Source organism: Oryctolagus cuniculus, chromosome 11, assembly GCF_964237555.1.
Source record: "Oryctolagus cuniculus chromosome 11, mOryCun1.1, whole genome shotgun sequence".
Classification (NCBI taxonomy): Eukaryota; Metazoa; Chordata; class Mammalia; order Lagomorpha; family Leporidae; genus Oryctolagus; species Oryctolagus cuniculus.
This window is the reverse complement of record NC_091442.1, coordinates 105130966-105145047: the sequence shown is the minus strand read 5'-3', so window position 1 is coordinate 105145047 and position 14082 is coordinate 105130966. Positions and strand designations below refer to the sequence as shown.

At 36.9% G+C, this 14082-nt stretch overlaps 1 protein-coding gene across 8 annotated transcripts in view; it reads right to left on the bottom strand.

Moving 5' to 3' along the window:
• PARPBP (PARP1 binding protein) overlaps window positions 1–14082 on the bottom strand; it is a 91671-nt gene that overhangs the window by 20216 nt on the left and 57373 nt on the right. For all 8 annotated transcript variants that reach the window (XR_011380230.1, XM_070052776.1, XM_070052777.1 and 5 more), the window contains 2 exons: window positions 8508–8678; window positions 6440–6594 (listed from right to left, as the gene is read on the bottom strand). Coding sequence is in view for 7 of the 8 variants with exons in the window: in XM_070052776.1 (XP_069908877.1) it covers window positions 6440–6594; window positions 8508–8678 (326 nt within the window). In the remaining variant the exon portion in view is untranslated. The remainder of the gene's footprint in view (window positions 1–6439; window positions 6595–8507; window positions 8679–14082) is intronic.

Below are 14082 nucleotides of genomic sequence, written 5' to 3'. Positions count from 1 at the left end.
TAGGTTTTTGTAGAAACCCTGTAGTCAGGTTAAAGCCCTTATTCTTGGTTCCTCTTAACAGAGAGGTTAGTCCTAGAGGGGGGTTGTGTTTCCTTTCAGACCCCCCACCTTGGCAGTCCCTGGACTTTGTCCCTCTGTCCCCTCAGACTTTAGTGACTATAAGAATAGAATCTCCAATTCACTAAATTCAGCAAATGCTCTCAAGATAAAAGCTGGCTTTCCTCCTTCACCTAGTTTTTGACCTGTATTTCCATTACATTTGCCTGCTCAGCAATGCATTTAAGAAGCATTTTTAAACTATGTTATCCAGCATTAGTATTTTCGATGAGGGTCCATCAGGGGACCTAGTCTGCCATACTTCTTGTAATTAGATGTCTGAATACTCTAGGAATTCTTTTATGGGCATAAAAACTTTATTTCCTTTCATTTTCATTTGAGAACCCAGAAATGAATTGGATGAAATGTAGCTAAAAGGAAAACATAATTAGCACTATGTGTTATTTCTGGGAATTAATCTCTAATGGAAAAGTTCTGGAAAACTTTCAAATGGTTAATAAAATATGGAAGACTGCCTTAGTGTCAATTATAATAACAACAAATGGTTCAATTTATATTAGGAAAAAGTCACCTTTGACATCCTTTTCCCATTTCTCCTACAGGAACAAAAATGCAAAATTTTAAAGATGATGTAACTCACCAACAGAACTGTATTTAGGAAGAAATTCATAAGACTTACATTTCAGGGACTAGCATTCTGATGTAATAGGTTAAGCCACCACCTGTGATGCTGGAATCCCATATGAATACTAGATGGAGTCCCAGCTGCTCCACTTCTGATCCAGCACCCTACTAATGCTCCTGGGAAATCAATGCAAGATGGCCCAAGGACGTGGGCTCCTGTCACTCATGTGAGACAGGGATGAAGCTCCTGGCTCCTGGCTTTGCCTGACGCAGCCCCAGCCAATGTGACCATTTGAGAAGCAAACCAGTAGATGGTAGTTGTCTCTGTCTCTCTGTATAATTCTGCCTTTCAAGTAAACAAATCTTTAAAAAAAATTCTTATTTCAGACATTTGCCAAGATCAACATTTTTATCTGTGGCAAAATACCCCAAACCTGAGTGCTATGACTACTGCTATATATTTACTGTTAAAGAGTCAACCATTGGCCAGCGCCACGGCTCAGTAGGATAATCCTCCGCCTGCGGCGCCAGCACACCAGGTTCTAGTCCCGGTCAGGGTGCCGGATTCTGTCCCAGTCCAGTCCAGCTCTCTGCTGTGGCCAGGGAGTGCAGTGGAGGATGGCCCAAGTGCTTGGGCCCTGCACCCACATGGGAGACCAGGAGGAAGCACCTGGCTCTTGGCTTTGGACCAGTGCAGTGCGCCGGCCGCAGTGGCCTCTGGGGGGTGAGCCAACGGTAAAGGAAGACCTTTCTCCCTGTCTCTCTCTCTCACTGTCCACTCTGCCTGTCAAAAAAGAAAAAAAGTCAACCATTAACTCTTTTATATCTGGCAACATAGTGGCTTAATTAAAGTTCTTGCTTCTAGAACCTAGAAATTCTGGAAATTTTAACTCAAATGACACCAGGACACTTGTGCCATGCACTAGGAATGCAAAGTGAATAAAAATCTTTTTCTTTAAGAGGTCACAATGGATCATGAGATACAATGAAATACTTAAAGCTGAGGGAGAGCTGGAATGCTGAAGCAGGAGGAAGTATTCAGAAGATACATTAGGATAATTTTGGATAAGCACTAAGAGGGGAATTTAGATGAGAAAGAGGAAACCAACTGCAACTCCTGACTTCTAACTGCATCACACCAGGGCCCTTGGGCAGAAAAAGAAACAGGAAGCTACTGACAAAAGTCACAAATCCCCTGGCACTAAGTAATAAATTCAGACAAATGGCCAGTAATAATTCCTGGTAACATGCTTGAGAGGCAGTAGATGGCCCAAACACCTGGGTTCCTACCACCCAAGTAGGAGACCAGGATGGAGTTCCTGGCTCCTGGTTTCAGTCTGTCCTAGTCCCAACAGTTGTAGACATCTGGAAAGTGAACAAGCAAATGTAAGGTGTCTGTTCATTCTCTCTCTCTCTCTCTCTCTCTCTCTCTCTCTCTCTGTGTATGTGTGTGTGTGTGTGTGTGTTTGTGTCTGTCATTCTGACTTTCAAATAAATAATCTTTAATAAAAAGCTACAAGTGATTAAAAGTGCCACATAAAACATATTAAAAATGTTTCAGAAGCATTTTTAAAAAGAAAAAAAATTTTTAAGGTTTATTTATTTATTTGGGAGGCAGATTACAGAGAGAGGAACAGAGAGAGAGAAATCCTCCCTCCACTGATTTACTCCCCAAACATCCATGACCATGGCTGTGGCTGGGTCAGGCTGAAGCCAGGAGCCAGGAACTCCATCCAGGTCTCCCACATGGGTGCATGAGCCCAACTACGTGGGTCATCTTCCAGTGCTTTTCCAAGACACATTAGCAAGGAGCTGGATCAGAAGTCTAACAGCCAGGACTTGAACTGGTGCTGTGTGGAATGCCAGCATCAGAAGCACTGGCTTAACCCACTGTACCACAATGCCAGCCCCCAAGAAAAAAGTTTAACATTAGATTATACCAGATAACTTCAACCAAATTTAACATTCTATTAATATATATTTAGTCCAGTATATAATGCAGGTATATAATAAAAGTTTGTATAATAAATGTGAACTATAGAATTTTAAAATTCCAAAAACAGGGAATTAAATTATATAAACTGAAACCTCTAAGACTTTTTCAGGTAAAAGTATATAGTATGCATTTTATGGTGGCATCTACTGGCAAAGTATAGAAATGCAGCCAACCATAGCTAAAATGGCTTCAAAAAAGCTGGCAGAGAAGCAACAAATACGAAAATCAATTTCTTACAAAATTTATCTTTGTCTATTCCTCTTCCATCCCTGGACTCAGAAGTTATTGTCATTCCTCTATTATAAGTAATACAAGCTTACCATCAGATACAAAACACATTTTTATCCCTATGTTTTAAAATGAGAAGATGAAAAGGCTAGAACGAGAGACTGGCAGGAGTTAGATCATAAACAGTCTTGCATATCATATTGAGGGTTTCTTGGAATTTTATCCTTTGCCTAAAATGTTACCATTGAAGGATTTTAATCATGGGAGTAACTTGCTGTTTCAGAAACATCACTCTGGCAGTAGTGATGATAACAGACATGGACAACACAAGACTGGAGGTAGAATGGACAACTCAGAGACAAGTGAAAGAGTGCAGGCAAGAAATGATGACAGCCTGAAAATAGATAGCACAAATACTGCAAATAAGATAGTAGCTGTGGGAATAGAGATAAGGAGAAGAACATATACAAGTCAAGAAAGAAGAACTGATGGATTTGAGTGAATGAAGGGATAGAGAAAGAAGAAATGTGACTTTAGGATATGTATGAGAAGTGACCAGAGTAACAATAAGTGGATTCTCACAAAAGATCAAAGGAAGAATAAAAAAGTGAATGAGTATGAGTCAGTCAAGTATAGACAAATAAATAAATAAAAATTGAGTGTCTATTTTGGGCCAGAAATTATGCTAGGGCTAAGGAATATAAATGAAGAAAACAATAAACCCTCATGGAGCTTGCTATTTCCTGAGAAACACACATTAAATAATTAGAAATAGAGAAGTGGGAAAAAGGATAATTTTTTTTCAGTAATTTGAAATGTATAGGAAGCATGAGGAATTAGAAAAAAACAGAAAAGATGGCTTTTTTTTTTCCTTATATTCTTTATGGACTGTTCCAAAAGTACTATTCTAGGAAGATACCGAAATTGTAAGACAAAAGGTATAACCAGTGGAGCAATACCCTAGTAAGTTTTCTACAACCCCTATCTCTGGCTCACTTCAAGTTCATCCCTCAAGATTAATCTTGACTACAACACCCATGCAGATAAGCATTCTTGACACAAATATTATCACCGGCTCCCAAAAAACTATGTCAAATCTCCTTTCCTCTATACACATTTATTACAAAATGAATATAAGCACTACAAAAACACAAGTCATGAAGAATAAAATAAAGATTTCTCAAGGGGACCATTAAATGCCCACTTGACATCATTTATTATTTAGATACCCACTTTTCAACATCTTCTCTACAAAACAGAATAATTATTCATTATGACCAGACAAGATAACCAAAATAAGTGGCTGCTGAGTTAAAGAAGTCTATTCTCACCCTAAATGCCTCTAAATAATATATTCATTTTTAAAGACTTGTATTTATTTTATTTAAAAGTCAGAGTTACACAGAGACGAAGAGGCAGAGAGAGAGAGAGAGAGAGAGAGAGAGAGAGTATTCTATCGGCTGGTTCACTCCCCAGTTGGCTGCAACAGCAGAAGCTGGGCCAATCAGGAGCCAGGAGCTTCTTCTGGGTCTGGTGGGTACAGGGGCCCAAGGATTTGTATCATCTTCTACTGCTTTCCCAGGCCATAGCAGAGAGCTGGATCGGAAGAGGAGCAGCTGGGGCCTGAACCGGTGCCCATATGGGATGCAGGCAGCAGCTTTACCTGCTACACCACAGCGGCGGCCCCAACAATGTATTTCTAAGCTGCTGATCACTTACTCAACCAGAAATCTCTCCAAAATTATAACTAATTACTTCGGATTGAATATACACATTTACCTCTGCTCCCTGCCAAAATCTCACTAAAATGAGATAAAAAGAAAGAGTTTTACATTTATAAAGAAAAGGAAAATGGGAGAGAAGAAAACAGCTGAAGATGGCAAAGACATTTCATGGAACTATGGAAAGATGAAAAGGAGGCATACAAGTGTTAACTGACTAACCAGAAGAGAGATGGCTAAAACCTAAGCAATAACTAAGAAGACATCAGTAAAAAGCACTATCAGAAATTCTTAGGAAGTGAAGGCAATCCTGAAAGCAATACAGGCAAGCGACTTGAGCATCTGCATAAGGAACACTTTCACTGCTAAATCTCTTCTATTCTGAGCAGCCAGGCTAGTTCCCTTCTCCCACCTTGGCATGGACAGTGAGATTACTGTTAAGAAACTAAGCCAGAGAGGCTCCAGACTAAGGAGTCTTAAGGACTAGAACTAAAGGGACTACATATGGAACTGTGAGATTCAGCATAAACCTAGGCTACTTCAAATTCCAAAGTGTTTTGTATATCTGCAATTTAAATATGAATACAAGCAAGTGATTACCTCTAGATCACTTGTAAAAGAATTAATAAATCTGAAGTATTTGAATTCCCTATCCCTCTCCCCTTTGTTATGTATAGCTCTATAATATACATATCTAATCCTAAAAATATATATTTTTTAAAATTTTCTGTTACCTCAGGAAAAAGTGGACAGCCAATAAATTATCTGGAGTACAGAAGATGTAGCTGATAGTATCTATAAGAGAGATGCAAAATCCTCTTGCAAATTTACTTTTTTGTAATGGATATCCATATAAGAGGACAGGATGCAAGTCAGAATAAAGTCCTAAAAATTATTCTTCTTAGAATCATAAAATGGAAAGAAGTTATATAAAATGAGATATAAAAATTAAAAGAATGAGTACCAGGATCAGAACTGAGTTCAGATTCCAGCTCTGCTATTTAAGAACAAAGTAACCTAGGTAAATTCCTGGTCCCAGTTTAGTTTCTTCATCTCTAAACTTGCAATTATAATAGTACCTACCATGTTAGATTGTAATAATAACAAATGACAATCCATGTAATGAGTTTTTAGCATAATTTCTAACACATAATAAGTGTTCAATAAATACCATCTATTTTTGTTATAACTAGGCGATGGGATACCAATTAAATTGAACCTGCTCCACACCCTGATTGCTAGCACATACAACCCACTTCTGCTCCCCAATTAATCTACAACTTACCATCTACAACACCTACATCACAAATGGGAGTCTATCAGATGAAAAAAAATACTCTAAACTCCAATATCATATAAAAATAAGACCCAGAGGAGCCAAAGATCAAACATAAGAAAAAGAAAAATCAGTAGCAGAAAACAGAATAGTGATTTCATGATATATTTGTCAATTGTCTTCTTCATACTTGATATCACGTTCCTTTATTGCTATATAAAAAGTTTATTGAAATTCTTTAATCAAACATGCCCAGTCCTCAAAAATCTGTTTCTTAGAGATAAAGAAATATAACCCTCTTCTCTAACAAAATGTAATTTGGACATGCCTTTTGATATGGGCAATAATTTTAGAATCACAGATATATGAAAATTTAGGAGGGAAGATTACATGGTTATAATTCATTCACCTAGATATTTTGTTTCTTCTCCCTGCCATTTGGTCAGATACTTGGTCATTTCAGTATCTCTTTTATTCCTCCTCCTTCTTCAGTGCAGTTTTAATAAAACATATTTGTAAATTATGAAAAGTCATTACCTTGGATTTGATATTTCTCCAAGAATCTCATCTAATTTGTCAATGAAATTAATAAAATTAGACAATCCCTTTGCATGTGTCCTTAAAGGATCAGACGGTGATGGTGCATATCCTTTCCCTCCGAGCTCTATTGTCCTAATAAATGATGTAGCCACCTATAAAATAAATGAGTTATTTACATTTAAAAATAATTTAGTAATTTAAAAACTATAATTCTCTTCATGAAGTTACTATATCCATATAATTCTGGGTATGTCTTTTTCAGAAGCTAACAAAGAAACAGCTGTTAGGCCAGCACTGTGGCGTGATGGGAGAAGCTACTGCCTGAAGTGCTGCATCCCATATGGGCATCAGTTGGAATCCTGGCTGTTCTGCTTCTGACCCAGGTCCCTGCTAATGTGCCTGGGAAAGCAGCAGAGGATGGCCCAAGTCCCTGGGTCCCTGCAACCACATGGGAGAACTGGAGGAAGCTCTTGGCTCTGGTCTGACCCAGCTCTAGCCATTGTAGCCATTTGGGGAGTGGGCCAGCAGATGGAAGATCTCTCTGTAACTTGGCCTTTCAAATAAAATAAAATAAAATAAAATAAAAAGGAAAGAAACAACTGTCATGCAGAATTCGTGCTTGGGGCTGGCACTGTGGCACAGTAGGTTAACGCCTTGGCCTGAAGCACTGGCATCCCATATGGGCTCCAGTTCAAGACCCGGCTACTCCACTTCTGATCCAGCTCTCTGCTATGGCCTGGGAAAGCAGTGGAAGATGATACAAATCCTTGGGCCCCTGTACCCACATGGGAGACCTGGAAGAAGCTCCTGACTCCTGGCTTTGGATCGGCACAGCTCTGGCCATTGCAGCCAATTGGGGAGTGAACCATCGGATGGAAGACCTCTCTCTCTGCCTCTCCTCTCTGTGTAACTCTTTCCAAATAAATAAATCTTAAAAAAAAAGAATTCATGCTAACAAGGGTGTTGGCAATGACACTCAGCTGTAGATGGAAATTGAGGAGCTAACAATGAAGAAGAAATTTTATAGAACATATTCATAAAAACATATCAATGACTATAAACAATTTGCTATGAATACATTCTTATGTAGATGAATTATTGGCTTTTGGAACTGGTAAATGAACAAAGACATTTTATTTATCAACTAATTTGTTGTGTTAAACTAGTAAATTGGTTGGGCAACTCAACACTTTAAAATCTGTTTCTTTAACCTGTAAAAGAATCACTAAATTCCATCTAGCTTTGACATCCCAGGTTTACTTGATCATGTGGAGTTCAAAAAGCTTTGCTTTTATAATCATGAAAATATTTGATAGGTATATAAAAGGTATCCACATCATAAATGAAATGTTCTAAAGAAATATTTTTCCCCAAAAAAGTATTTTAGTGTATTCTAAGAAAGACAAATTTTATAAAATGTCAAAATAATTTCAGAGAAAAAATGTAAACTAAAAATGGATATGATCTAATAGTTTGGAGGTCATTTATTGGTTAGCCCAGAGGACTTATAATAATATGACTTAATGTATGTAAAGTGTTTATGTGTAGTGCCTACTGCTATCAAAAAAAAATAATTTAGGGGAAAATAATATGGTCACATAACTTAAGAAACAATAGATTAAGTAACAAGGTTAACTTGCTTTAAGTTATAAGCAGATGTTGTGATACCAGAACTTCTCAGAGTTCTTGATATACTAATATGTATTATGTATAACCAATAGGGGTACATATGACTCATTTTTAAACTTTTTGCCCATGAAAACATTTATCCAAGGATCATTTCACAGAGATATTTTGCCTTCAGAAATATTTATTTAGGGAGAATTCATCAGGGCCAGCACTCTACAGGCTATGTGTGAGGAAATACTGCCTTAGAGAAATTCTTCCCTGCCAACCTTGAAAGATAAAGTAAAAAACAATACTGAAATTTCAAATACTGAGATATACATAAATTAACTGCTTAAAAGATGTTTCATCATACAGTTATAAGAACTCTACATTAGGGGACATGGATCTACTGCTCACAGTGTTTTTAAACAATCTTGAAAATAGAACATATCCATACCAAAAAAATTGACATGTGTTTCTCTCGAGCAGCATGTTTCAGATCTGTGAAGGCTTCTCTTCCAAGTCCTCTGTCAGGAATATTAAGAATGTGAGCCAGAGCCAGGTCATTCTTTGAATTCACTAGCAAGTTTAAGTAAGAGAAGATAATTTTTTTTGCCAGTGTCCGCATCTGTACAATAAAATATTCGGTTATGTTTGTTATTATAATTGGTCCCAATGCATAAATAATTTCACTTTACATGCTATAAAAATGCATATGAACATTCAATTACAATACTTCTCAGTTCTTTTAAAAAATTATCACATAAACCGAAAAGTTAGGATAGACAATCAATATATTCTTGCTCATAATATCAATTTGCTGTCAATAAAAAAAACTGAATAACTACCACCAGAAAGGTTGGAAAGTGGTTTTTAGAAAATGATATGAAAAACACACTCCAAATATACATTTCTGATGAGGCTTCATTTTATCTACTTTATCATTTGCCACTAATAATAGTCAATAATAAAGAACCTTGGGGCTTAAGGGATAAGCAAGTGCCACTATTTGATCCTATACCTATATATCTATATCTCCTATAACAACAGATATAAGACCTGAAGTTAAATGTTTAAATTTTTAAGAATTGCTAGATCTTAATTTTGATAATATAAAACAGCAAACAGATGATTAAAATACAGATTCAATCAAATGTGAAGCTAGTAATAAAGTGTATTTGATGTTGACATTAACTGGCTTAAAACAGAGCCTCATACCATTCAAGCACAAGATAAATAATATTTGGGATAATTTGGTAAAGACAGCTGATCTTCAAAAAGTTCATGAAAATGCATATTATGAAAAATTTTACATGAATTTCAAAATTTTTTGCAAAGTATCTTTTAATTCCATTTTACACAAACTTTTCAAAGCCCCCTCATAGACTGCATTTTTCCTTCATGTTGCAAATTGATAACCCTTAACATTTAATGATGTTTTTCATAAAATTAGCTTTAGTAGTTACCCAAGGCTTTGCAATTTCTTTCTTTTTTTTTTTTCCTCAGTAAAATATTTTTTTTTAGATTTTTTTTTTTAACTTTTATTTAATGAATATAAATTTCCAAAGTACGGCTTATGGATTACAATGGCTTCCCCCCCATATCGTCTCTCCCACCCACATCCCTCCCCTTTCCCACTCCCTCTCCCCTTCCATTCACATGAGGATTCATTTTCGATTCTCTTTATATACAGAAGATCAGTTTAGCATACATTAAGTAAAGATCAACAGTTTGCTCCCACACAAACATAAAGTGAAAAATAATAGATGATTTTTTAAACGATGATGAAATCAGATCAGACCTATTGTCATGTTTAATCCCAGTAAGAGTCAAGTTGGGAATTGATAATTTCTTCTTCTTTTTTTTTTTTTTTTTTTTTTTACAGAAGATCAGTTTAGTATACATTAAGTAAAGATTTCAACAGTTTGCACCCCCATAGAAACACAAAGCGAAATATACTGTTTGAGTACTCATTATAGCATTAAGTCTCAATGTACAGCACATTAAGGACAGAGATCCTACATAAGGAGTAAGTGCACAGTGACTCCTGTTGTTGACTTTACAAATTGACACTCCTGTTTATGACATCAGTAATCTCCCTATGCACCAGTCATGAGTTTCCAAGGCTATTTCTAACACTGAGGGAAAAATGATTTGTGAATCCTAAAGGTAACAACTTTAAAATATTAAGGAAATTTTTAAAAGAAAAATCATGTAAAGATACAAAGCACCCAATAAGCAGACATAGCTAGAGAAATTAATTTTAAAAGAACTCCAGCAACAGGGTTAAATATTACAAATTTGTGACTATTCAAGGCCCCAAAATTCCAGTAATGGAAGAGAAGGGAGTGGTCATAAGAAGCCTGTAGATAACAATTAAGTCTGTGGTTTCCTGGACCAAGAGTATACTAAAGTCCTATGGCTCTGTCTGTAAAAAATAGAGGTGATTAAAGGCGCAAAGGGCCAAGATGGGAGTATAGCAAAAGGACGTTCAGAGTCGCACAGGGAAAAATAGATAGCTAATGAGCAGAGGGGATACAAGCCAGTGACAGAATCATAAGAAGTTCCTGCAGAGTAGCCCAGGAGTCCACCAGAGACTGCTAGGTCCACAATAAGGGAGAAATGAGGAAGGAGAAGTGGTGAAGACACAGCAGAGACTGAAAAAGGAAACTGGTGCTCTCCCTTCTCCGCAATGAACAAGGTGAGAAGTCATGAGTCCATGGGATGAAGGAAGTCAGAGATCTCTATGATGAGAATTATAAAACAATACAGAAAGACGTAGAAGAGACAAAAAAAAAAAAAAAAAATGGAAAAACCTTCCAGGTTCATGGATGGATTGGAAGAATCAATATAAAAATCTCCATTCTTCCAAAAACAATTACAGATTCAATGCGATACCAATCTACCAATCAAAATACCAAAGATATTCTTCTCAGATCAGGAAACATGATGCTGAAATTCATATGGAGCCAAATTCATATAGAGCCTCAAATAACTAGAGCAATCTTACACAACAAAAACAAATCCAGAGGCATCACAATACCAGATTTCAAGACATACTACAAGGCAGTTATAATCAAAAACAGCCTGGTACTGGTACAGAAACAGATGGATAGACCAATGGAACAGAATAGAAACACCAGAAATCAATCCAAACATCTACAATCAACTTATATTTGACCAAGGAGGTAAAACCAGTCACTGGAGCAAGGACAGTCTCTTCAACAAATGGTTCAGGAAAAACTGGATTTCCACATGCAGAAGCATGAAGCAAGACCCCTACCTTATACCTTACACAAAAATCCACTCAACATGGATTAAAGATCTAAATCTATGACCCGACACCATCAAATTATTAGAGAACATTGAGGAACACTGCAAGATATTGGCAAAGGCAAAGAGTTCTTAGAAAAGACCCCAGATGCACAGGCAGTCAAAGCCAAAATTAACAATTGGGATTACATCAAATTGAGAAGTTTCTGTACACCAAAAGAAACAGGGAAGTGAAGAGGCAACTGACAGAATGGGAGAAATTATTTGCAAACTATGCACCTGATAAAAGATTAATAACCAGAATCTACAAAGAGATCAAGAAACTCCACAACAACAAAACAAACAACTCAGTTAAAAGATGGGTGAGCGACTTAGACATTTTTCAAAAGAGGAAATCCAAATGGCCACAGACACATAAAAAAATTGTGGGGGAGGCTGAATCTCGAAAGGCTAGAGAAACTTCCTAAGCCTGCCTCGAATTTGAAAACCTGTCTTTAAGTTTCAAATCCCTGGTGGTAAACCACCTAGCCCAGGGCGCTTTTGCCTAAGGATCATTGAGGTGGTATAATAGGATTGGCTAAAACCTTTTTGCATCACATCACCCCACCCCTTGCCCCCAACTGCTCTGTACCACAGCTATATAAACACCTCCCTTTTGCAATAAAGTGAGATCCTGGTGACTCAAGTCCCCACATCTGATTGTCCCAGGGGAGGCTGAGTGGCATGTGGCGCACTTCCCCTCCTCAGCCAAGGCAAGCTGTGGGCAGCCTGCCTAATTCTCCAGTGAAGAGGAAGAGTCACCGCAAAAAATGTTCAGGACCACTAGCTGTAAGGGAAATGCAAATCAAAACCACAATGAGGTTACACCTCATCCCAGTTAGAATGGCTCTCATACAGAAATCAACAAACAACAAATGCTGGAGAGGATATGGGGAAAAAGGTAACCTAAGCCACTGTTGGTGGGAATGTAAATTGGTAAAGCCACTATGGAAAACAGTAATGGAGATACCTCAAAAATCTGAATATAGACCTACCATATGACCCAGTCATCCCATTCCTGGAAATTTACCCAAGGGAAATGAAATTAGTAAACAAAAGAGCTAAATGTACCTCCATGTTTATTGCAGCTCAATTCACAATAGCTAAGACATGGAATCAACCTAAATGCCCATCAACCAAAGACTGGATAAAGAAATTATGGGACATGTACAGTATGGAATACTACACAGTAGTAAAAAAAAAGAAAAAAAAAAAAAGAAATCTGGTCATTTGCCAAAAAAAAAAAAAAAAAAAGGATCAATCTGGAAAACTTCACACTTAGTGAAATAAGCCATTCACAAAGGGAGAAATAATATATGTTCTCCCTGATCTGTGAGAACTATAATAGCACACCTAAAATGAATGCTGTAGAAATGAAATTGACACGTTGGGAAGCAATGACTTGAATAGCTCTCATCTTGACTATCAAGGAACAATTTTTAACTTTTTTTCTTTGTCACACTGTATGTTGAACTCTTAACATAGAGTTAATCATATGTATATAAAAATTGAAAATAGATCTCACTAAATAAGAGGGAATAAGAGAGGGAAGAGGAAGTTGGTAAAGCTGTATGGTTTTGCATACTTTTCTACAGACTCTCTTCTAAGTGTACAGTTTAAGAACTTGTCATGGGACTTCAAATTTCATTAAAATTGGTGGTAAATTTTCCATCTTAATTGTTAAGGTGATCATATTAAGTGTTAAAGTGAACATATAGATTGGATTAAGTATTAAAGAAATCATATAAATAGTATCAAGTGCCTGGTAATAATAGTAGACAGAATTAAAAAGGAGGTAACGTCCAACATGAGAAGTAGTCTACACAGCAGACTCATAGAATGACAATCGCTTTAAGTAATACTCTCACATCAGAATCAGCCCTTAAGACATTGGGATGTGGCTGAAAAGCCCATGAGAGCAGTTCAGACATGGAAAGCCAAGACACTGTGGGAAAAAATATCCTACATGAAGGATCTCTGTGAGTGAGACCCCAGTGGGAAGAAAGGAGGGGCCATCAAAGAAGGATCTACTTTTCTCTGAAGGGAGGAGAGAATTTCCACTTTGCTTATGGCCTTGTCTAAATACTGACAGTTTGTGGTCACAAAAAGCTTCCATTTCCTTAGTAGCACATGGCAAGAGCCTCGGGTGATCACTGACATCATAAATAGGAGTGCTAATTGTTAAATTAACAACAGAAGTCACTGTGCAATTACTCCCCATGTAGGACCTCTGTCCTTAATGACTTCTACCATGAGAATTAACTGCAAAACTTGTTCTCAAACATTACACTGTGTGTAGGGGGGGTACAAACTGTTGAAATCTTTACTTAGTATAGAGTTGGTCTTCTGTATATAACATTAATTAAAAATAAATCTCAATTTAGAATGTGATGGGAGAGACAGTAGGAGGTGGGATGGGAGTGGGGGTGAGAGGGTGGGTATAGGGGAAGAACCATTATATTTCTAAAGTTGTACCAATGAAATTTGCATTCATTAAATAAAAATCTTTTTAAAAAGTTCATGGAAAATGGAATAAGATTATTTTGGTGCAAAAAAAAAAATGAAATCCATTTATAGGCTTTTGTCTTAACATACATTTTCCATGAATTTTTTGAAGCTCTGTATTAGGTACCTGATCCTTAGTGGGTACAAAGCCAGGGTTTGAGCTCCTCCATCTACAACTTGATCTTCAAGCCTGGCAAATTTTGTCCTTCTAATCT